At 44.6% G+C, this 25,283-nt stretch overlaps 1 protein-coding gene and 2 pseudogenes across 7 annotated transcripts in view; 1 reads left to right on the top strand and 2 right to left on the bottom strand.

The window, feature by feature from the left end:
- The window catches only part of LOC308571531 (leukocyte immunoglobulin-like receptor subfamily A member 2), a 60,656-nt gene extending 50,142 nt beyond the window's left edge, over positions 1-10,514 (top strand). For 3 of the 5 annotated variants that reach the window (XM_081167113.1, XM_081167111.1, XM_081167114.1), the window contains exons 6-11: positions 781-1,071; positions 2,663-2,953; positions 3,907-4,191; positions 5,665-5,955; positions 7,946-8,133; positions 10,066-10,514. In XM_081167113.1, coding sequence (XP_081023239.1) covers positions 781-1,071; positions 2,663-2,953; positions 3,907-4,191; positions 5,665-5,955; positions 7,946-8,103 — 1,316 coding nt within the window. In that variant the 3' untranslated portion in view covers positions 8,104-8,133; positions 10,066-10,514. The remainder of the gene's footprint in view (positions 1-780; positions 1,072-2,662; positions 2,954-3,906; positions 4,192-5,664; positions 5,956-7,945; positions 8,134-10,065) is intronic. The other 2 variants (XM_081167112.1, XM_081167115.1) reach the window with 2 other exon arrangements.
- Positions 10,515-13,508: 2,994 nt separating this feature from the next.
- LOC308571550 (galactoside alpha-(1,2)-fucosyltransferase 2 pseudogene) lies at positions 13,509-16,287 on the bottom strand (annotated as a pseudogene). Its single transcript, XR_014013392.1, has 2 exons — positions 16,212-16,287; positions 13,509-14,658 (listed from the first exon to the last, which is right to left on the bottom strand). The product of XR_014013392.1 is annotated as a galactoside alpha-(1,2)-fucosyltransferase 2 pseudogene (transcript).
- A 3,913-nt stretch (positions 16,288-20,200) lies between these two features.
- LOC308571812 (galactoside alpha-(1,2)-fucosyltransferase 2 pseudogene) lies at positions 20,201-21,208 on the bottom strand (annotated as a pseudogene). Its single transcript has one exon. The product of its transcript is annotated as a galactoside alpha-(1,2)-fucosyltransferase 2 pseudogene (transcript).
- Positions 21,209-25,283: the final 4,075 nt, after the last annotated feature.

Raw genomic sequence — 25,283 nt, 5'->3', positions numbered from 1 at the left:
GGTGGTGGGAATAGGAGATAGGCAGATAGCTGAGAGAGCCTGTTGACGACTCTTAACGACTGTAATAGGTCTTACAGGAAAAGGCAAGGGGTGAGAAGGTGAGAAATGGTTTAGTCATGTATAGTGAGATAAGAATCCAATGTCTTTGTTCAGCCCAGGTCTTTCCATGGTTTTAAGTTTGGTAATGAGTTGTAATTCAGCAGCTTCTCTTTCCAGTCTATTTCTGAAATTCCTTTGTAGTAAAACAGCTACTTTGAGATCTTGTATAGAATGTCCTGGGAGACTGAAGTGTTCTCCTACTGGTTTCTCTGTTTTGTGATTCTTGATGTCAGATTTATGTCCGTTTATTCTTTGGCGTAAGGTTTGGCCTGTTTGTCCAATATAGAGAGCTGAAGGACACTGTTGGCATTTGATGGCGTACACAATGTTAGACTATGAGCAATTAAATAGTCCCGAGATGGTATGTGTGATGTTGTTGGGGCCAGTAATGGTGTTGTCCGGGTGTATGTGGCAGCAAAGTTGGCATCTGGGTTTATTGCAGGCTCTGGTGCCAGTGTCTGTGTTAAGTCTGGTTGTAGTATTATTGTGGGTTAGGAGTTGTTTAAGATTGGGTGGCTGTCTGTAGGCAATGAAAGGTCTTCCTCCCAGAGCTTGAGAAAGAGAACTGTCATTGTCCAGGAGAGGTTGTAGATCTCTGATGATGCGTTGTACTGCTCAGTATGTTAAGAGGACTTGGAAACTGGGGAGGGATCCCCCCCCCTTATATTTTCTTTTGCACAGATCCCAAATTATCCAGACCCAGGATCTTCCTGACACCCGCTGAGCCTGTTTACCCAGGAACAAAAGTCACTATCCATTGCCAAAGCCAAGACATTGCAGCAGCATTCTATTTTAAAAAGGATACAGACCAAATGGTCCCTACGGCCATCAGTAACAACGGGGCCATGGCAATTTTCGACATCAGTAATATAAAGCCGGCACATGCTGGGAACTATATCTGCACTTATCGCCCCAAGCTAGAACTTTTTGTCACCTCACCATCCAGTGATCCTGTGGAGCTGCTTTTCAGAGGTATGTTCTGAGTGTTTAGGTGGAACCAGAAATAATTTCAAGAGTGAAGTTAAGTAAGCTGACAGTAGTATAAGGGTAAGCCCTGATTCCTAGAGTCCGATGGGACCCCTTAGAGCATGGGTAGGCAAACTAAGGCCCGGGGCCTGGATCCGGCCCAATCGCCTTCTCAATCCGGCCCGCGGACATTCCAGGAATAAGCATGTTTTTACATGAGTAGAATGTGTTCTTTTATATAAAATGCATCTCTGGGTTATTTGTGGGGCCTGTCTAGCGTTTTGACATGAGCAGAATGTGTGCTTTTATTTAAAATACATCTCTGGGTTATTTGTGAGGCATAGGAATTCGTTCACTTTTTACGTTCAAAATATAGTCCGGCCCCCCACAAGGTCTAAGGGACAGTGGACTGGCCCACAGCTGAAAAGTTTGCTGACCCCTGCCTTAGAGTTTGATTGATAATATCACATGATATCCCACACCATAACTCCCGCCATGTAAGTCCACCATGACATGTATTTCAGGATCATGTGCCCCCTCTACAATGAAGGCAGGCCTTCATGGACTAATAGGCAGAGTTTTTTAAACCCCTAGCCAATTTGGCTTGAGTCACAATAGGGTATCTGATTGGCTTGACTGGGCTATGTGACCCCTCTACAATGATGTCACATCACTGTGGACTAATCAGAGGTTTTAAACCCCCAACCAATCTGCTACTTAATCTGCTAGAACTTTTAGAAGTGCTGGGTCAGCCTCAGTGTGTTGACTCCTAAGAATGTGTCTGGGCATGTAAAGAGGCCATCCTACAGCAAGCCCAAGTTCCCCTTTCCCTGATTGTATGAGGTTGAATACCTCTGCCTATTGGCCCACAATAACCTGCTGTCATTGTGGAGAGGTCACATGACCTCTCCTAAGGCATGGCATGGTGGTCTTAAAGGGTGGTACTTCTGAGGCAGGGCTTCCGGGGTGGCATATCATGTGATCATCAATCAAGCTGGGGGGACGATGACTAGGGAGTGAGGCTTAAGCATTTGACAAGTAGTAGGACTTTTATACTACTGCTGACAACCAGAAATAGCTGTGGATATATGAGTGGGAAATTATTCTGATATTTACACTGGTCACCTCCATTATTGTTTTGCTAAATATCAATGCTAGGAAAGTTCATGATGACCTCATTCACACATCCCAAAACCGTGTGAGAACCAAAACAGAGCCCTCCATTGAAATCCACAATTTTATTAATTTTGCTGTGCAGCTATGCAATCACAATGTGCACAAAAATGCACATATTAGGGTAAAACGTGCCTTAAAGTGCATATATTATTGAAAACAACATACAAAATGCATTATTGTAGGGGAAATCGCTTTGCAAAAATGTGCATATTAGATAAGATTTGTGTTCAGTGCTGATAAATTTTCATGATGGTTTTTTTTTAAAAAAACCACACACAGCAAACTGATACAAAAAATGTAATGCATTGAATGGAAAATGAGAAAAAGAGAAGCCAAAATTGAGAAATTCACCCATCCCCAGACACGCCCCAATCACATGGTGACAGTCAGCATCTAAATTCCTTTTTCCTTCTGTGCATAGATGACAGCTTAATAAAACCTTCAATCTCCATCAACCCCAGTGAGTTAGTTGCCCTTGGAGGAGAAGTCAATATTGTGTGCACTATTGCATATGGATCTGCACAGTTTTATCTCCATAAGACTGGAGATCCAACACCAAAGTATTCCAGGATGGGTAATTCGAGCACCCACACTTTTCCTATTACCAATATCAGCTTGGAGGACAAAGGGCATTATACTTGCAGCTACATATGTTCAGGAAATTCCTTTTTCATCTCAAAACACAGTGCCCCCCTGGAGCTTCTGGTAACAGGTAAGGCTGGTCCTCCAGCAATCTCCATTATTTGTTTTAGAATGGCCTTTGAAGCTTATTCATTCATTTATCTAGCCCTTCTGGTTGTTTATGTCATAAATGTTAAAATGGGAATTTGCTCAGGTGAGCTTGAGAGGTAGCAGTGTTCTTCTGCTCCTGCGTTTTTAACATCACCATGATATGAGGAAATTAAGCAAAGTGAATCTTTCTCCTAGCTATGGGATAACACAATGGTCAGGGAAGGAACAAACTACAACTGCTTATTTTCCAGGCTGCTGTTCAGGTCATTGGGTTGGAACCAGTAAGAATAGTTGGCAACTCAACAGAAATGCAGGATTCTTCGCCCATGCCCTTCTAGAATATTTGGCTAAGCTGGATTTCCCTGGGATAAGTTCATCACAAAGAGGTCTAAATGTTCTTTCACGTTGAAGACGTGTTGGACTTAGGCCCATTTAAACAGTATCAAACCACTTTCAACAACCATGTCTTCCAGCAAAGACTCAAAAGGAAGTGTAGTCTGCTAAGGGGGCTGACAGTTGCTAGGAGACCCTTATTCCCATCACGGAGGGAGAATTCCAGAGTGGTTTAATGACCAATACCTTAGAAATCAATGCATCTTCACAGAGAACTCTGGGAATTGTAGTTCTGTTAGGAGAATCGGTGTCTCCTAACAACTCTCAGGATCCTTAACAAACTATACTTCCTGGGATTCCCAAGCTGTAATTGTTTAAAGTGGTGCAATACTCCTTTAAATGTATAGTGCACTTGAGCCGCTAATATGTCTGCACAAAAAATTGCAGCAAGGCATACCTGGTCGATGTCCTTTCTCTGGAAATAATATAAACCAGCAGTTATAATCAGATCTCTCCATAGTGCTGAAGAGATCAAGAAAAAAGCAGGGTGATGATAAATGGAGTGGGACTCCTCACCATTCAATCTCTCCCTTTCCACAGATCCCAGTTTACCCAGACCCAGTCTATCCCTGAGTTCTGTCATTGTCAATGTGGGAGAAACTGTCTCCCTCCAGTGCCACAGCCAAGACAGGGCCATGACATTCTATCTCCAAAAGTCTGGAGAAACGGAGCCTCTGCAGCGCCTTGTGACCAGCAGGAACACAGCCACCTTCACCATCATTGCAGAGCAGGAGCACAATCGAAGCTTTGCCTGTAGTTACCGCCCTTCGCCAGATCTTTTCGTCATCTCAGAGCCCAGTAAGCCTGCCGAGTTTCTGGTTATAGGTAAGGGAGTCGTCATTGCAAGCACCTTCCCCACCCCCTTGCTTCAGCTTTCATTTCTGGTTTGAGCTTGAGCATCAAGCTGGGTGTTTACTAGCACAAGGCATCAGAAGGCTATCTGGAGAGGGCACATAACATGGATTAAACCAGGGGTTGGCAAGGTTTACCTCGCCTGGGCCTGTTTACTCCCGCGGAGATCCCTCCATGGGTTGGATTGCACGCCCCCCCCCCATTTCCGGCTTCTGTGCAGACGTGATTTCTGGCATCTGCGCATGTGCAGACCTAATTTCCGGCACCGCAGAGGCAAGTCCCCGTGCTGCGCTGCGCCGCTTTAGCGCAGCGTGAGGGGACTCATGGAGCGGATGGCTCGGTTTGGGGGCCAGTTAAACAACCCCCATGGGCTACTTGTGGCCTATGGGCCTTAGGTTGCCAACCCCTGGATTAAACAGAGGTTTATTTAAAGAGTCCCACTTCCTGGGTGGGAAGATGTAGCGTTTAAAAAACAATAATTCCCCTGCCTGTTCCATATCAGACTTTCCTGGAAAACATCTGGGCTGACATTGTTAAAGCAAGTTTTGCATACTTGGTGACCCCATTGGGAATCTGTGTACGTGCAGCTACTCACACAGAGTCAGTTAAGGTTTGGCAGACAGCCAGAAGGCAATTTGAAGGAGTAAGTCTGCCTGGTGATAACAGAGACATGGAGACCACTCCCTGATTGGTCAAGCTCTCTCAAAGGAGTGATAATTAATGGCTTACTAACTGTTAGTTCAGTATTTCAGGTTCAGAGTTCTGTGTGTCAGTGTAGCAGTTGTGAGTCGTGTCAGAGAGAGCTAGCAAAGGATCCGTGTTCTTTTCCTGTAAATAGTCTACTGTATATAATAAACACCTAACTACAAGTTCCTGGTTCCTGCTTCATCTAACCTGTTTGCAGCCAAGTCAACAATTGCTTCCATGGATTCTGCGTTTACTCTGCTAGGTCTGGCTAAGGTCCTGCAACTAGTCAGAAAGTTGCGAAACACCAAATAGGTTTTGAAAGGGCTGTAAGTTATCTGCTTTTCTGTACTTCGTGCTTTATATGTTTATTTAACAAATACAACTTGTTAAGGTTCATTCTGAGTGTTCCTTTTACTGCCAGCCTGAATCCAAAAGAATATCTGATAAGTATTCACTTACTATATTCCACCAGCAAGTGAAAGTTTATCTGTTTTGACAAGTATTTGACTGGCTTTCTCTTTTTATGAGTTATTTCATTTTACTTTTTTTAAAGAGGTATTCTCTGCTTTGTCTTAAGATAGTTTTGATCAGCTGTTGTTTAGCTTGTTTTATTTCCTTGTGTGCTTGTTTTGAAATACCATATGGCTTCCATTAAAGGGAACAGCATAATCCCTAATGTAGCTTCCTATCCTGTGGCTAAAGACAGAGCCCTGGCTTATGGTTGTCAACATCTCAATTCCTGTTTCCTTCTGTGCACAGATCGCAGGTTGCACACACCAACCATCTCCACTGTTACCAGTCAGCTGATTGCCCCCGGAGCACAAGTCAACATCACGTGTACAACTAATGGTGGACCTGCAAAATTCTATCTCCACAAGGCTGGAGATCCAATGCCAAAACAGTTGGTGAAGGCTCACATTCATGTGGGTATTTTTTCCATTGGCAATATCAGCAGGAAGGATGAAGGGAACTACAGCTGTAGCTATGCATGTTTAGCTCGCCCGCTGTTAGTCTCACAACCAAGTAACTTCCTGGAACTTCTTATATCAGGTATGTTGTTGTTGTTGTTGTTGTTGTTGTTGTTGTTGTTGTTGTTGTTATACCAGGTATCTTCTTCTTCTTCTTCTTCTTCTTCTTCTTCTTCTTCTTCTTCTTCTTCTGACAATCAGTGCAGAATACATAAAATGCTCATCCAACAACATCTTTGGAAGTCTGACTCAATCCATTAGAATAGTGGTTCCCAGTTAGGGGTCCGGGGACCCCTGGGAATCCACGGAACACACCCAGGGGGTCCACAGCACCACCCCCTGCCAGAGGCTCACTTATCTTGTTAAATGCACAGTGAACTCTGTCTCTATGTTTCCTTGATCCTTCAGCTCTGCGACTTACCATACTTTTTGGTTTCAGAAGTTATTTAACTTAATTAAGTCATTATCTCCCGTTGGGTACAAAACATCAAAGTCTCATTTTGGCTGAATCTGGAACAGCAAAGCTTTCCTGCTCATGTGCCTTTTATATAAAACAAAGCATTAAAATCATACAAATCATTAAGCAGCATGTTCAAATCAGCAAGAGGAAGATAAAATAGTTCTAAGTGCTAAAATAATAGTATTTCAAAAGCATTTAAGAACATATTGACATGAAGAAATTAAGAAGGTGAACCCTTTACAGTGGTACCTTGGGTTAAGAACTTAATTTGTTCTGGAGATCCGTTCTTAACCTGAAACTGTTCTTAACCTGAGGTACCACTTTAGCTAATGGGGCCTCCCACTGCCACCGCACGATTTCTGTTCTCATCCTGAAGCAAAGTTCTTAACCCAAGGTACTATTTCTGGGTTAGCGGAGTCTGTAACCTGAAGCATCAGTAACCTGAAGTGTCTGTAACCCGAGGTACCACTGTATTTGCTTGAGTATAAATTGATAGAATAAAAATTTACCTTTTACATTTCTGTATAGCTGTCAAAGGGCACAACTGACACTTAACGTTCCCTGGCTACGCTCAGTCTTCAGAGCTGTAGTTTGTTGATGATGCTGGGAGGGAATTGTAGTGTTCTGAGAAGTGTACTACAGTTCCCAGAATTCTTTGGAGGAAGCCATATGCTTTAAATGCATGTTCGAAATGCTTTCAATGTGTGGTGTGGATGTAAACATTTAAGTATTGCATCTGGGAGTGGGTAATGGGAAGCATTACCACTACCAAAGCAGTGTAGATATTCTTCCCTTCCTCTAAATGCATGGACTTTTTGGCTCAGTTTTAACAAATATACCCCTTTCCGCATCCCCTTTTGGTTGCGTTGTGGTTTTGGACTGTTATGAGTGCAAATACTAAGAGTCTTCCTGTACATATTCTCTGAGCCAACTGAGCATAGCTGGCATTCCATAATATACAGTTGGAAATCAGGGCCACAGAATCACAGGACATGCTGGTGACTATTGCCTAATTATTTAAATTTATTTTCCACCACAAACAGTGATGAAGGTGCATCACATACTGTATAGTACTATAGAGAGACGTGGTCTGAACAGAGACATTGGATTCTTATCTCATTACACATGATAAAGCTATTTTTAGCCATCTCACCCCTTGCTTTTTCCTGTAAGACCAATTGCAGTCGTTAACAGTTGTCAACAGGTTTCCACACCTATCAGCCAATCACCCATTCCCACCACCCTTCTGAGTAATACCCCTCCCCACCCTCTCACTATATATAAGGGTCTGGTGACTTCTGTTTCTGTGTATCTGAAGAAGAGTGCATGCACATGAAAGCTCAAACCAGTAACAAACTTAGTTGGTCTCTAAGGTGCTACTGAAGGAATTCTTTTATTTTGAATAGTCCCAGTTAATGCATTTCTGAGGACAGTCAGGAAGTCTGGGATGCATAGATATAAAAGCTATTGCACAACTAACTCTTTATGCAGATGTACTTGCCTCTGCTTTCACATCCAGAGCAATGCATCTTGCACATTGTGGTCTGTTGGAATAGACAGTTGGTGGGATCAGTGGATTAAAGTCTCCCTGTTCATTTGCTTATGTGCACAGGTCCTCACACCTCCAATCCGGGGACTTCTGAGCCTCCAGATTATACCCCGATCAACATAATTAGATTTGCCATAGGAAGTCTGATCCTCTTTCTCCTCACATATGTCATAATCAGAGACCAGCAGCTCCAAAGGAAACATGGCCTTAAAGTGAGATGACTCTCCTCCTGGAGGAAACATGGATTTAAGGTGAGATTACCGTATGTTCCAGCGTACAAGATGCCTTTTTCTCCCTGGAAAATCACCCCAAAAGTCAGGGGTCGTCTTATACGCCGGGTATACGCGTTGGGAAGGAGGAGAGGGAGCTGGTGAGCAGAGGTGCCCCGTCTGCCATTGCTCCTCCTCCCTCTTCACAGAAGGGGACACGGAAAGTCCTTCCGAGTGCGGCGCTCACCCGCCCGCCTGCCAAACGCCTCGCCTTGGGCTGCTGCGATGGCAGAGGCAGCGGAGGGGTGTGTGCTCTGCCCCTGGCGGTGCTCAAACTCTATAGCTCTAAAACTCTAAAATTAAACAGCAAAAGTTGGGGGTCGTCTTATACGCCCAGTCGCCTAATACGCCGGAATCTATGGTACTCTTCCACTTCTTGGTTCCACACTGGTTTCTTTGAATTTCCAAACAAGGTCTGAACTTAATCTCAGACCCTCCAAGTGTCCCTATTTTCCAGGGACAGTCATGTATTTACAGAAACCATCTAGGTTTCTAATTTGATCCTGGAATACCCTGCTTTACCTTAGGATGTCCCTATTTTCATCGGGGAAATGTTGGAGGGTATAGAATTAGGCAACCCCTGAGTCAAGGAGATAAGTAACTATACAACCTTTAGAAGACATCTGAAGGCAGCTCTGTATAAGGAAGTTTTCTTTAATGTTTAATGTTTTATTATGTTTTTATCTGTTGAAAGTCACTCAGAGTAGCTGGAGCAACCCAGCCAGGTGGGCGGAGTATAAATAATAAAATTTTTATTATTATGGAATAGGGCGTTCCTATTTTCATCAGAGAAATGTTGTAGGGTATGTAATCTTCAAGGGACTTTTTGCATTTGCCCACTGTTCATATACTTTTCATTTTGAAAGAAAGGTCCGGGTTTAGTCACATCCCTTAGCTTCTCTGCTGAAATGATCACTGGTGAAAAGCTCCAGGATGCAAATCACAGGTGCAAGTCAGATAAGACAGTTGAGAAGAGGGAGGTAGATTAAAGGTCTGATACAGTAGAAGGCTGATCCTTATTTTGCTTGGTATACATTCAAAGAAACATACAAATAATTTCATGCATTCAAGGGAGCTGTGGGCTAGCTTGTGTTTCTCTTATCACATCAGCCACCACTCCTTACCACGACCATGGGACAATCACCCTCCAAAGCCAAAGGACTTTCAAACACAATTTATAATATTACATGGGTATCACATGTTCAAAGAAAGAAAACACCAACCGGTTGACTTCCAGAAGCCCATGGACACTACTTACAAGCCTCTTTGTATCCCATCTATTATCCTTATCCAACCTGGTGCCTCTATCCCTTTCTGTGCTCAGGAATGGATGCAGTAGGGATAACAATGACACCATCCGTCCAGTGTTGATTTTAGGCAAACTTCCCAATGAATGGCATCTTAGCCCCCTCTTGTCCCCCCTCAAGTTATGCACACAGCTCAGCCTCTAATGCCAGTGTCTAGTTAATCCGGGTTGGGGGGGGGAACCCTCTATTGTTATTATTGGAACGTGGGTGGTGCTGTGGTCTGAAACACTGAGCCTCTTGGGCTTGCCGATCAGAAGGTCAGCGGTTCAAATCTGCGCAACGGGGTGACCTCCTGTTGCTCGGTCCCAGCCTGCCAACCTAGCAATTCGAAAGCACACCAGTGCAAGTAGATAAATAGGTACCGCTGCATCAGGAAGGTAAATGGCGTTTCCGTGCACTCTGGTTTCTATAACAGTGTTCCATTGTGCCAGAAGCAGTTTAGTCATGCTGGCCACATGACCCAGAAAGCTGTCTGTGGACAAATGCTGGCTCCCTCGGCCTGAAAGTGAGATGAGCTCCGCAACCCCGTAGTTGCCTTTGACTGGACTTAACAGTCCAGGGGTCCTTTAGCCATTGTTATCTCATGCCTTTTCCACTATATTCACAGGATATTTACATTGCCCTTAGATTTTGATGTGCAAAAGTACAAGAGATATTGAAACCATTGGCCAAGAAGCCAAGCAAAGATAGCTCCGTGAGTCCACCGTGATGACAAGATAATTTTCTCAAGACATACAACAACAATATGAGATTATTCTTTTTTCAACACTCAGGCATACCAGATGCACCACTGCATGAAGCAGGCTGATAAGCATCCTCCTTCTTTTTGTCACTGGCTACAACCTATGAATTGGAGGGTTTCCCCCAATTCATCAGTCTTCAATTGATCCATTACAGAAAGGATGTTTTAATTATTGGGGCAGCTCTTCAAGGCACTGTGTGTTTATTCTCTTTGGTTTAATTTATATTTTGTAATGGTGGTTTGTTTTTTTTACTGGTATTTGATGCCATTGTGTTTTAGATGTGTTACTCTTAAACTGTATTTAAAAAATAATAATAAAGATGGGGTTTTCTTCTCAGTTTGCGTTCTTTTGTTCATTACATTCTATAATATTTTACACTGCTTCAAAATCTCAAAAAAGTAGATAGTCTGAGAAACTGTGGCTTCGGGACTGTTGTAGGCCTTAGTTTTGCCATATATATGGCCGGAATCTTTTGATTTCTTTGTTGCTGCCTGCATGCCCTATATGGGACAGCTAATATTTCAGTTTACAAGGCTCCATGTCCTTTTGATTTTAATTTTAAATTTTTATTGGAATTTTATTTACAACATAACACAACCCCCCCACCCCGCATTGCACAAATCCACCCTCATTAAATGTTAACATAACATACAGTCAGTATAACATACAACAATACAAACAACCAAATAAAAGACTTCCTTCATCATGTCCTTTTGAATCAAGCTAGACTGAATAAGACACTGAGGAGCTCACTTGGTTAGAGTCACACACAATCCTCCAGGACTACTCTTTCTATCTTTCTATGGGTGAGAGCTACCTATAGAAAATAACTGAGAAATACCTGGCTGGGGAACAGGTATTCATGCCACACACCCCACCAAGAAGGACAACAGCAGGATCTTGAGATGATACTCTTCGTAACTCAGTTTTTGTTTCACGTGGAAATGTTGATTTTTTTATTTTTAATGTTTCTATACATTTAACAGCATGAAGCATTCATAGGGAGCCCAACCCGTCTGCATGTCACCGAGTGCTGCATTTAGACTGGAAGGGGCAATTTAAGCAGCCTAAGGTAAAGGTAAAGGGACCCCTGACCATTAGGTCCAGTCATGGCCGACTCTGGGGTTGTGGTACTCATCTCGCTATACTGGCCGAGGGAGCCGGTGTACAGCTTCCGGGTTATGTGGCCAGCATGACTAAGCCACTTCTGGCGAACCAGAGCAGTGCATGGAAATGCCGTTTACCTTCCCACTGGAGCGGTACCTATTTATCTACTTGCACTTTGACATGCTTTCGAACTGCTAGGTTGGCAGGAGCAGGGACCAAGCAATGGGAGCTCACCCCGTCGTGGGGATTCAAACTGCTGACCTTCTGATTGGCAAGTCGTAGGCTCTGTGGTTTAACCCACAGTGCCACCCACGTCCCTTAAGCAGCCTAGACTTTCCTATAACATGGGAGGTGTTTCAGTGCTTTACAATCACAGTGTCCAGGGCTTCTGCCCTCAAGTGAAGCTGCCACAGTTTGAAAGGGTAAACAAACCAACCCCTGTAATTGTAATTGTTTCTGGCCATCGTGTTGCTTTTGATCTTGTGGACAGTTTGAAAGGGCACAGTGCTCTGATTTGGATTTCATCATAACCTTGGGCACACGAGAATGGCCTCAAGTGATTCCCACTTTCTTTGCTAGGGACCTATGCAAGATTTGACAAGTACAGTATGAGGGGTTTCTGTGTTAATTCAGACAACTCACCCAAAAGATCTGGTGCTACTGGGTTTAGAGACTAGTAGTTCCTGCTCAGAGAACTTTGTGGGAAGTTTGAATTGCAATTATATGCTCAGATCCAGGGGATGTGAGACCCTTTGACAAGTAATCCTGACTCAAGGATGTTCTTTAAGAGGTCACTACAAGAAAGACCTGTAGGTTTGGGGTAATCCAGGTGTTACCATCTGGGGATTGCAATGCTGAAAGGAAAACAAGAAAATAATCAAAATGGCAACTTGGATTGGGGACTGTTTGTGAGCAATTGTATCTCCTACCAACAGAAGTGAGAACTTTGATGTCCCTGCTGCCTATTAAAATTAAAACCAGTCACTGCTAGCTGATCATAAAACAGTGTTGGCACACTAACAAATGGGAGAGTCTGCTTGGTCAAATGGGAAATGAGTCTTTAAATCTGAACTTTACAATGCAGTAAAATCCAACTGCTTTTCACTAGGGATGGGCAAATCTGGAAATTTTGGGTTCTCACCTTTCCAGGCTTAGTTTGGTTCTCCAAATTTCTGTATGTGGTTTTTTAAAAAGGCAACAGGCAGATGGCTTGTGATACAAGGGACTGTTCAAGATGGTGAGATGAGAGTAAGTGGCAACGGAAAAAAGCCTGAGAAAGCGGAAGGAGGAAGTCAGGATGGAGGACAAAAGAACTGCAGGAAGAGAGTTGGAGAAAAAAGCAGCAGCAGGTGACAAAGATAGAAAGCAGGTGCTGAAAGTTATGGAAAGTGAGAAAATGACAAAAAGGCTTATTTGGATAAGAAAATGCAATGCTAATGGTGATGGTCACTTACCCTCACAAAAGAAATGGTCCCAGAAAACAAAGCGAGGATGCAACCACTGAAAGGCTTCAAAAGTTTGACCAATAATACATGAAATATTGGTTCACTTGTATTGGGGGAAAAACCATGCCAACATCCCTGTGTGTGATATGTGGTATATCCTAGTGCTATTAATTTTAAATTAAAAGTGAAAATGTAGAAGTGAGTCCCTTGTTCTGGATCTGGACTGAATGAAGACCACTGTTCTAGAGACTATTGTCTCTTTGACAACCCCTCAAGTAGAGTTGTGTGCCTGGTTGTTGTTGTTGTTTTATCTTACAACTTACTGCTACTTCTTCATAATAAAACTCCTAATTAAAACATGATTTTAATATAATTTTAATAGGGCTCACATAACTTCCCAGGGAACTCTTCAGTATTCACCTACAGTATTTAGCCAAATGCCTGAACCAACCTTGAAGCAAAAACTTAACCTGAAAGTTCAAACACAAGGAAATAAACAACTATCTGACTTTTAGAAGACATCTGAAGGCAGCCCTGTTCATGGAAGTTTTTAATGTTTGATGTTTCATTGTGTTTTTAATATTCTGTTGGAAGCTGCCCAGAGTGCCTGGGGAGGCCTGGCCAGATGGGTGGTGAATAAGTAAATTATTACTATTATTATTATTATTATTATTATTATTATTATTATTATTATTATTATTATTATTTCTCAGTGCAATCACTCAATGCAAGTATCTAATTAGACATGAATTAGCAAAAATCTGCTCAAGCTTTTGGCTTCTGGACTTATGTTATGTGGAAATTGATCAATAAAAAATATTTAAAAAAGAAAAAAGAGAAGGTTTCTTGGATAGCAGAGGGGACAGGTCTGCTGGAATCCCAATCCATTCAGGTAAAAACAGTGTTGAGAAATTGAAGACCTTAAGGTAATGAGAGTCTGGGAGGGTGTAGTTGGCCAAGTAGACGGTCTCCCCACCAGCCAGGTAGCCAGCCCAGCGGCCAAAAGTCCCAACTGTCATTATTGTGTGGTTGCAATGAGCAAGGAGAGCAAAATCTCTCCCTGGAGAGGACTCGCGCCCATCCCCAGAAAAATAAACATCCCCCCTGGAGGCATTGATGTTTTCCTTGCACCACTCCATCCCATTGCTGGTCACCACAAAGATGGGATTGGGGTATTTCTCTCTGAAATAGTTCATGGCTTTCTCCAAATAGCCTCTGTCAGCCACCACACCTTTCCAGGTGGGCATCACATGGACATAATCCCCTCTGCGGACATGCACTCCAACATATGTCACCTCCTGGCGCTGCCCCCGTAGCTCCTGAAGATATTGATTGGCTTCTTCCTTGATGTGGTCATGGAAGGAGAACTGCTGAAGTATCTCTTGGCGGATATGGTGATAAAAAGTGTAAGACCATGGGTAGCCCGTCAGTCGGATGTACTTGCCTTTGATGTGTTTATAACTCTCTGACATCCAACTTCGCAGAGGGAAGTCTTTCCAATGGATCTTTTTATCCACTTCAGCACTGATCACTGGTAAAGTGATTCGGAACATTGGTGACAGGTACTTGTGCATGGCGGGATAAATACAGGCTTGATGTCCATTCATCTTGGCTAAGGCATAGAGGGTGGCATATTCCCCCATCTGGTTTCCTAAACGGCCATCAGATTTCACTGTCCATATGCCACTAGCTATGATCTTACAGGATAACCTGGATGAATTTCCCATCTCTGGGAAATTAGATGCATTCTTGAAGCTGATCCTCCACAGCTGATATGGCATCTTGTCATATAGATGCAAGAATGCAGAGAGGGACAGGAGACTGAAAAAGTAGAGGAAGAATAAGAGGGCAGGTTGGCTGAAGGTACATCTTTGTGGGAGATGCATAGCTGCACAATAGGAACACCTAAAGGAAGAGCAAAGTGGAGTGAAAAGACAGGTGGTATCTACACACAGATCACAACCACTGATATATGTCAGTGATGACTTGGACTGTGTTGCCACACTTCATATGATACATGTTTATGTGGAAGCAAATCCTATTGACTTCAATGAAACTTACATCTTTGTTCTATTTGAAGTCAAAGTTTCTTTTGGCAACTACACCATTTTACTGATCTGACCCTCTCTGCTTCTGTTAGAGGCAGGACAGGGGCGCCAACTTGTCCCCCCTCATTGAGAGGTTCCCCATCCCCTGCCACCCCCAGGCAAATGCTGGCATGTTGGGTGGGGGTGGGACTGTGCTCATCCCGGGGGTAACCTGTGAAGCGTGGTCCAGGAGCGGTCCAGAATCTGAAGGTTCCGCTAGGCATCAGTCCGACAGGGCCAAGGCAGGACACGAGGCAGGGAACCAGGCAAGGACAGGTACAGCATCTCAGGCAGGATCTGGCATGTTGCAATGTTGCTCCCGCAACCTGGGGTGGGGTCCGACAGCCTTTTATCTTTGTCGGAGTAACGGCCGGTCCTGATCCCCCGGCGACTCACCTCCGTGTTTTGCCCAAAGGCGAACACTCCTCCTGCGAGTACTCAGGTCTCTCCTTCTCTCAGACCTTAGTCTCAGCAGCTGGGGAGATGTCGGTGGGTTACTAGACCCAGGGGCTGCCTCAGCCTCCTCTGACCCAACCGGTAGTGGAGCAGCTTTAAGTGATGGCCTAGCTGAAGGCAATGAGGTAATCCCCGCATCTGGAGCCAGGACAGGCTCAGGCCCCTGACTTGGCCCAGCTGGCGTTTGTTGCAGGGGAACCTGTGCAGACTGGAACTCTTCAGGGTCAGGCCCCAGACTTGGTTCAGATGATGCCTGAGGCAAAGGATATGGTGCAGACTGAGACTCCCCTGGCTCCGAATCCGAGCCCAAGTCCCAGGCCATCACAGGGACATGCAGAGGGCGATTTTCATCCTCTGTGCTGCCTGTTGCTGATGGGTGAGCACTGGCCCATTGGGTGGGAGGCCCCCCATCACCACAGAGGGGGCCAGGATGGGTCATGTGATGCCAGGCCCTCTCAATGCGGGGAGGTAAGTCAATGCCCCTGTCTTACAGAGGGTCTAATTCGTAAAATGGTGTAGTCATCATAGCATGCATGTACCAGAAAACAACAAGAAGTAAAATAATTTAGACTGAGATCCGCACGTTCCCTCTTTCTTCCTACTCATTTAGCCATCCTACTTACAGGGCATTTTTAATTCATATCTACAGTGGAACCTCGACTTATGTACAGCTCCACTTATGTACGATTCCAGTTACGACCTTCAGTCGGTGCTTCGACTTATGAACTTTCCTCTAGATACGAGCAGAGGCCTTGCCAACAGCCCAGAGCTCACCCGGCTGGCTGCGGAGCAGCGCTGAGGCCTCTGCTGCCGGGGAGAGGGCCCCCATCCCACCCACAAAGCTTTGGAAGAGGTGCTGCCTGCAAGGGGCACAGCAGGGCGCACTGCAGCCCCAAACCCCACTGAGGAACTAACCTCAGGAAGTCCAGAGAAGAACCTGGCCTGGCAAGAAAAAAAGTGACCCTGGCCGAAGTGAATCAGCCCTTTACTGACCCTTGCCCCACCCCGAACTGCCGTTTTAGGGGGTGTTTTACATCGTCTAGAACGGATCAATTCACTTTTCCATTACTTTCTATGGAAAAGTGTGCCTCTACTTATGTACGTTCTAGTTATGACCTGACCTCCGGAACGGATTATGGTTGAAAGTAGATGTTCCACTATAGATAATATTTAGCCCCCTAGAACAATACGTATTTAGAATTCCAGTCTTACAGGCTAGGAGGAACAACTGCAATGGCTGGACTTTGGGGGTGCAATTTATTCGACAGAAATGTGATGTCTCTGTTTCTCAGCTTAACCTGCCAAACAACACTCCATTCTCTCCATTGTTCAACTTCTCTCGCACCTAGACTTTCCCTCCTTTTGGTCTTTGCGCGCTCTCTCTCTCTCTCTCTCTCTCTCTCTCTCTCTCACACACACACACACACAGCACTATCCCTCAGCTGCTGATAATTGAAGGATTAAATTGGAGAACTAACCTGCAGTGACTCTCCAAAGATGTTCTATCTGGTCAGAATTAAGGAAAAGTCAAGCTTTGTTTTCTCTGCCTGTATGTGGGATTGGGAGTTGCGCTCCCTGGATACTGCAATAGTATAAGGAAGGGCCGTGGGTAACTGCTTTACACTGACTGCTGTTAACATAATTTTTACAAGTGAGTTTGACTTCTGTACAGACTCATCATGAAACCCATACAGGTCATAATGTGCGATTGGACTTCAGACCTCCTCATGACTCCCTGCTCGGGTGTTTTCTGTATGCAAATTAAGCAAAAAAAGAAAGAATCCCATATATTCACTCATCTATTTATACATACACACAAACACACACCTACACCATCCTGCTTCAATAGACCGCAGGACAGTTTAAAGCATAGAACATAATAAACCAGGTGTCCTCAAAGTTTTTGAACAGGGGGCCAGTTCACTGTCCCTGTACATTGTTGGGGGCTGGACTATAGTTTTAAAAAGATGTGAACGAATATTTAACTCACCCACTTTTGATGGTTTGTTGACCAATAAGAAAGCCTGGAGGCGGAGCCTACCTGATTTTGAGGCTCAGCCAGAGATTTCAACAGTTAGTTCGGTTGGTTCTTTGGGGGAAGGGAGATAGAGGAGTCAGAGTGAGTTAGAGACAGGGACAAGACTGAGAGGGAATAGAGTGACAGCGTTTCAAATATATTTTAAAACTTGTTTGTGTTTGAAATAAACTTTAATCTTCATTGTTAAGTCTACCTGACTGAGACTCAATACTTCACCCGGGAACCCTGGGTTTTTCCCCACAAAATTGGTGGCAGCGGAAGAATAAAGCACAGTGGTGCCTCGCAAGACAAAATTAATCCGTTCCGCGAGTCTCTTCGTCTTGCGGTTTTTTCGTCACGCGAAGCACGGCTATTAGCGGCTTAATGGCTATTAGCGGCTTAGCGGCTATTAACGGCTTAGCGGCTTAGCGGCTATTAACGGCTTAGCGGCTTTAAGAAAAAGGAAACAAACTCGCAAGAACTCATAGGGAAATTCGTCTTGCGGAACGACTCAAAAAACGGAAAACTCTTTCGTCTTGCGAGGCATTCGTCTTGCGAGGTACCACTGTAGTGGTGTACAGGTCAATAGTCTGTGAAACGACCGGGGGCTCTGTGTGAACGCCACAGTGGCCTTCCCATTCCTGGTTCTGTGGCAGGAGTGGTTGTGTGTTGCGTTCTGGTGGGTGAACGAATTTCAGCATCCCCTCCCCCCCCAACAATCAAGCAGCCAATGCCGAAAATCGCTCACCCACTGTAATGAAGCGCGAACCCGAGATTGTAAGCGGCGATTGGCTGCTTGGTTGTTGGGGGACGGAGAATGCTGAAAATTGCTCACCTGCCGGAACGCAGCACACAACCACTGGCAGTGAGCGCGAGGAGGAGGAGTTCGAGAGCGACCCTCCCAGGAGGCGCCCTATTGGTCAGCGCTGAAGCCCGTCAGACTCATTGCGGCGCTCGAATTGGTCCTTTCCACGTTAGACAGCGGCGGGTTCTGCAATGGCCGGGCGGGCCGGGTTCAGGACCCTGGCGGGCCAGATCCCTGTCTCTCACTCAAGGTCCTTCCACCAACCACGTGTGTCTAATCCTTGGACCCCAATAATGACCCACAGCAGAGGACACCGGGGGGGGGGAGAGAAGAAAGGGGGGGGACAAAGAAAAGGAGAAGAAAAGGGGATTTCTGATTTTCTGTCTGTCAGTTACATAAAAGAAATTATTCAAAACATTCCTGCTAGGGTGATATCCAACTGTTCTGCTTTCTGTTAAGTAATGTTTTCCCAATCTTCAGACACAAATGTCTCCAATTCATTCCTTTTCCTTTTCACACAAACAGTCCAAAAGGGGTTCTCTAATTAGAATAATTCATAATAAATTTCAGCCACGAAGTATTGCCTCTGGTGTATGTTTCAGATGATTATCTTGTTTTCTGATCTCCATGACACAGCTGAAGATTTCAAGGATATAATTATCGCATTGCAATTTTCTGTTTGTTTCAGCAAGTCTACGCTGAAATGATTTAGTGAATCGGTTAAAAGTAGAAGAGGAAATTGAAGGGTGTAGCAGGTGTTCCTGCTCCTGTATCTCCCAAATGTGTTGCCATTGCTTAGCAGCCTTCTGAGGGCACTAGCTAGCTGATCATAAAACAATGTTTGTACACTAACACCTGGGAGAGTCTGCCTGGTTAAAATGGGAAATTTGAACTTTACAATGCAGTAAAATCCAACTGCTTTTCACTAGGGATGGGCAAATCTGGAAATTTTGGGTTCTCACATTTCCAGTCTTAGTTTGGTTCTCCAAATTTCTGTAAGTGGTTTTTTAAAAAGGCAACAGGCTTGTGATACAAAGGACTGCTGAAGAGGGTGAGATGAGAATAAGTGGCAATGGAAGAAAGGCAGAGAAGAAGAAGGAAGTCAGGATGGAGGACAAACGAATTGCAGGAAGGGAGTTGGAGAAAAAAGCAGCAGCAGGTGACAAAGATAGAAAGGAGGTACTGAAAGTTATGGAAAGTGAGAAAATGACAGAAAGGATTTTTTAGATAAGAAAATGCAAAGCTAATGGTGGTGGTCACTTACCCTCACAAGAAAAATGGTCCCAGAAATCAAAGCGAGGATGCAACCATTGAAAGGCTTCAAAGGTTTGACCAATAATACATGAAATATTGGTTCACTTGTATTGGGAAAAACATCATGCCAATATCCCTGTGTGTGATATGAGGTATATCCTAGTGCTATTAATCTTAAATTAAAAGTGAAAATGTAGAAGTGAGTCCCTTGTTCTGGGTCTGGACTGGATGAAGACCACTGTTCTAGAGACTATTGTCTCTTTGACAACCCCTCAAGTAGAGTTATGTGCCTGGCTGTTGTTGTTTTATTTTACAACTTGCTGCTACTTCTTTGTAATAAGACTCCTAATTAAAATATAATTTTAATAGGGCTTGCATAACTTCCCAGGGAACTCTTCAGCAGGGTTGAATTTATGTTTGATGAGGCCCTAAGCTACTGAAGGTAATGGGGCCCATTATATGTCCAGCTGTCCTTTGTCAACAACAAATTGCCACTTTTTTGTGTTCAATGTATGCTTTATGGTGATTTATGGACCTAATAGATATCTAAAGCCATTTCCACATAACAAATAGGAGCCTACACAACACAATACACTGTTGCTGTATGTAGGTTTTATTTTATTTGTTTTTTATTCTATATTTTGGAAATGTACATCCAGGTTGTTGTTTTTCATTTAATTTTTTGGGGGCCCGCAAGAGATTGTAGCACCAAGCTATAGTTTGTTTAGTTTATACATAAATCCAGCACTGCTCTTCAGTATTTGCCTACAGTATTTAGCCAAATGCCTGAACACAGAGTATCTAATTAGACTTGAATCAGCAGCTATCTGCTCAAGCTTCTGGCTTCTGGACTTGAGAAGGTTTCTTGGACAGCAGAGGGGAGAGGTCTGCTGGAATCCCAATCCATTCAGGTAAAAACAGTGTTGAGAAATTGAAGACCTTAAGGTAGCGAGAGTCTGGGAGGGTGTAGTTGGCCAAGTAGATGGTCTCCCCACCAGCCAGGTAGCCGGCCCAGCGGCCAAAAGTGCCAATCGTCATTATTGTGTGGTTGCAATGAGCAAGGAGAGCAAAATCCCTCTCTGGAGAGGACTCGCGCCCATCCCCAGAAAAATAAACATCCCCCCTGGAGGCATTGATGTTTTCCTTGCACCACTCCATCCCATTGCTGGTCACCACAAAGATGGGATTGGGGTACTTCTCTCTGAAATAGTTCATGGCTTTCTCCAAATAGCCTCTGTCAGCCACCACACCTTTCCAGCTGGGCATCACATGAACATAATCCCCTCTGCGGACATGCACTCCAATATATGTCACCTCCTGGCGCTGCCCTCTTAGCTCCTGAAGATATTGATTGGCTTCTTCCTTGATGTGGTCATGGAAGGAGAACTGCTGAAGTATCTCTTGGCGGATATGGTGATAAAAGGTGTAAGACCATGGGTAGCCCATCAGCCGGACGTATTTGCCTTTGATGTGTTTATAACTCTCTGACATCCAACTTCGCAGAGGGAAGTTCTTCCAGCGGATCTTTTTATCTACTTCAATGTGGAGCACTGGTAAAGTGATCCGGAATATTGGTGAGAGGTACTGGTGCATGGCGGGACAGATGTAGGCTTGATGTCCATTCATCTTGGCTAAGGCATAGAGGGTGGCATATTCCCCCATCTGGTTTCCCAAACGGCCATCAGATTTCACTGTCCATATGCCACTAGCTATGATCTTAGAGGATGACCTGGAAGAATTACAGGCAGTGTTGGTGGTGATGAGGGAAGCAGGTTGTCCCCTCCCTGGGAAATTGGATGCATTCTTGACACTGATCCTTAGCCGCTGATATGGCATCTTGTCATACAGATGCAATAATGTAGAGAGGGACAGGAGGCCAAAGAAGTAGAGGAAGAATAAGATGGCACGTTGGCTGAAGGAACATCTTTGTGGGAGATCCATAGCTGCACAATAGGAACACCTAATGGAAGTGCAAAGTAGAGGGAAAGTACAGGTGGTATCTACACGCAGATCACAACCACCGATATATGTCAGTGGTGACTTGGGCTGTGTTGCCACACTTCATATGATACATGTCTATGTGGAAGCAAATTCTGCTGACTTCAATGAAACTTACATCTTGGTTCTATCTGAAGTCAGTGATAACAATACCTTTTTTTGGCAACCACACTATTTTACTGATCTGACCCTCTCTGCCTCTCTTAGAGGCAGGGCAGGGGCGCAGACGTGTGTCCCCCCCCCGCCCCGCCAATGAGGGGGCCCCCACCCCCCGCTGCCCCCGAGCGAGTGCTGGTATGTTGGGTCGGGGTGGGACATGCAGAGGGTGATTTTCATCCTCTGTGCTCCCCATTGCTTATGAGCGAGTGCTGGCCCACTGGGCAGGAGGCTTGGAGGGTGAAGATCACCCCCCACCTTCACCAGCCCCGCAACCACCACAGGGGGAGCATTGGCATGCCAGGCGGGGCCAGGAATGGTAATGTGCTGCCTGCCCCCCTCAATGTGGGGGATAAGTCGGTGCTCCTGACTTGCCTCTAACAGAGGGTCAACTTAGTAAAATGGTGTAGTCAGCATGCCATGCATGTACCAGAGAACAAGTGAAATAATTTAGATTGAGATCCGCACGTTCCCTCTTTCTTCCTAGTCATTTAGCCATCTTACTTACAGGGTGATTTTAATTCGTATCTAGTTAATATGTAGCCTCCTAGAAGGATATGTATTTAGAATTCCAGCCTTAGAGGCTAGGAGGAACAACTGCAGTGCTTGGACTTTGGGGGTGCAATTTATTGGATGGAAATGTGATGTCTCTGTCTCTCAGCTTCACCTGCCAAACAACACTCCATTCTCTCCATTGTTCAACTCCTCTCGCACCTAGACTTTCCTTCCTTTTGGTCTTTGCACTCTCTCTCTCTCTCACTCACTCACACACACACACAGCAAAGAGCACTATCCCTCAGCTGCTGACATCAAAGGATTAAATTGGAGAACTAACCTGCAGTGGTTCTCCAAAGGTGTTCTATCAGGTCAGAATTCAGGAAGAGTCAAGCTTTGTTTTCTCTGCCTGTATGTGGGATTGGGAGTTGTGCTCCCTGGATACTGCAATAGTATAAGAAAGGGCCGTGAGTAACTGCTTTACACTGACTGATGTTAACACAATTTTTCAAGTGGGTTTGACTTCTGTACAGACTCTTCATGAAACCCATGCAGGTCATAATGTGACATAAAAGGATTGGACTTCAGACCTCCTCATGACTCCCTGCTTGGGTGTTTTTGTATGAACTTTAAGCAAAACAAAGAAAGAAGTCCATATATTCACTCATCTATTTATATACACACACAAACACACACCTACACCATCCTGCTTCAATTGACCGCAGGACAGTTTAAAGCATAGAACATAATTAACCATATATGTCAATATATAATAGTCATTCAATTCAAAAAATTAAGAGAGTTATATAAATACAATTTATAATAAATGCATAGTGATACATAATAGTACATAATCCATACCAAACAGCATGGTTGAATTATATACTTTGTCATCCCAGCAACTAATTCTTTAACTCATGCAAATATGAATTATTATTGATTCAATGTATTCATTACTTTTTCTTGCCAGAACAGCTCAAAGTGCTTACAAAGAAAACAAAAACCCAACACAGCTCAGGTGCAATTATAAAACATAAAACATACTTAATAACAGCCTCAAGTAAAATTAACAAGAGGAAAACCTGCAGCAGAATATCTAAAGTGCAGAAGCAATGTACAAGTCTCTTTGTCAAAAACTAGCTTTGTGCTTTTTCTGAAGATTTTATTGAAGCTTTTTCATAATACAATAGGATAAAAGAAATTAATCTAGATAAAAACAAAAACAGGGAAAATAAAATAAAAGGCAGTCCTCTCTCAAAGGTAGTTTTTAACCCTTGTCCCACACAGAAAGTGGTGGGCTCTCCTCCTGAGAGTTTTTCCGTCTTCTCCCTGTCTCTCACCCTGGGAGATTTCCCTTCCCTGCCTCTCACTCAAGGTCCTTCCACCAACCATGTGTGTCTAATCCTTGGACCCCAATAATGACCCAGAGAAGAGGACACCAAAGGGGGAAAAGGAAAAAAAAGAGAAGAAAGCCAAGAAATCCAAGAAAAGGAGAATAAAAGGGGATTTCTGATTTTCTATCTGTCAGTTACATAAAAGAAATTATTCAAAACATTCCTGCTAGGGTGATATCCAACTGTTCTGCTTTCTGTTAAGTAATGTTTTCCCAATCTTCAGACACAAATGTCTCAAATTCATTCCTTTTCTTTTTCACACAAACAGTCCAAAAGGGGTTGTCTAATTAGAATAATTCATAATAAATGTCAGCCACGAAGTAATGCCTCTGGTGTATGTTTCAGATGATTATCTTGTTTTCTGATCTCCACGACACAGCTGAAGATTTCAAGGATATAGTTATCACATTGTAATTTTTTGTTTGTTTCAGAAGGTCTACGCTGAAATGATCTAGGTAAGCAGTTAAAAGTAGAAGAGGAAGTTGAAGGGTGAAGCTGCTGTTCTTGCTCCTGTATCTCCCAAATGTGTTGCCATTGCTTAGCCTTATCAGGGCACTCATGTTCATATGGCGCTGTTGTCAGGGGTTCAGGAGCAGAGGCAAGGGCAAGGGAGGAAACAGAGAGCGAGGGGGAGGAGGCAGAAGAAAAGATGAGTGATGACGACGACCCGAGATCTCCGAGTCTTTCCAGTGAATCAGAAGATTCACAGAAAGGAGCACCAGTGGCCAGGGCAAGGGGGGAGCCTAGGGGGACACCCCAGGAAGAAGGGTCCAGAGGGGGCTCAGAGGGGAGCAGTTGGAAATCGGGACCAGCGTCACCAACAGAGAGCAGGGGAGAGGAAGGGCGCCAGGTATCAAGCGCTGGCAGCTCGCAACAGGAGGGAGGGCACGAGTCAGGAGTGGCCACACCTCCATCGGGGAGCGAAGAAACGGTCAGGCGGAAAGTGGAAGGTTGGGCGCGCGCGCCAAGTTCAAATGCACAGGAAGGTGGCGCAGTAAGCAGCCCGGAAAGGGAGCCAGGTCCTAAAGCCCGGCGCAAGGAGACAGGAGGGTCCAGGGGGTCAGCGTCAGAAGAATCCCGGAAGGAAGAGACCACGGGGGGCAGAGGGACCCAGAGAAGAACGGTCAGGCGGAAAAGGTGGAGTAAGGCTAGGTTAGTAAGCTGGTGCACAGGGGGCGGAGACTCAGACGGAGCTTCGCCGGTCTAACCCTTAAGACGTAGAGCTGCGCGCAGCAGCTTGAGAATGGAAACTGTTACTCAATAAAGACTTTTACAAGTGACCGCTGGCTAGCGTGATCCTCTGTGAGCTAGGATCTGGAAGCAGCTCTGACAGCTGTGGTCTAAACCACTGAGCCTCTTGGGCTTGATGATCAGAAGGTCAGCAGTTTGAATCTGCACGACAGGGTAGGCTCCTGTTGCTCTGTCCCAGTTCCTGCCAACCTAGCAGTTCGAAAGCACACCAGTGGAAGTAGATAAATGGGTACTGCTGTGGCAGGTAGGTAAATGGTGTTTCCGTGCACTCTGGTTTCCGTCACTGTGTCCCGTTGCACCAAAAGCGGTTTAGTCATTCTAGCCACATGACCCGGAAAGCTCTCTGTGGACAAACACCGGCTCCCTTGGCCTGAAAGCGAAACGAGTGCTGGAACCCCACTGTCGCCTTTGACTGGACTTAATCGTCCAGGGTTCCTTTACCTTTACCGGCTTAGTCAAGTTTGGGCTTGGCATGTTCTTTGAGCCAGGCTACTGGAAGGCTGATATCTTCTTCAAAGTCCCAGGAGCTCACAAACTCATCAGCTGCTTTGTTCTGTGACTGGATACACTAAGATTCAGGTAGGTAGCATTGTTGGTCTGATGCAGTCGAAATACAT

Source organism: Podarcis bocagei (genome assembly GCF_964188305.1).
Source record: "Podarcis bocagei genome assembly, chromosome: 13".
In the NCBI taxonomy this organism is placed as follows: domain Eukaryota; kingdom Metazoa; phylum Chordata; class Lepidosauria; order Squamata; family Lacertidae; genus Podarcis; species Podarcis bocagei.
This window is presented reverse-complemented; position numbering and strand designations above follow the sequence as displayed.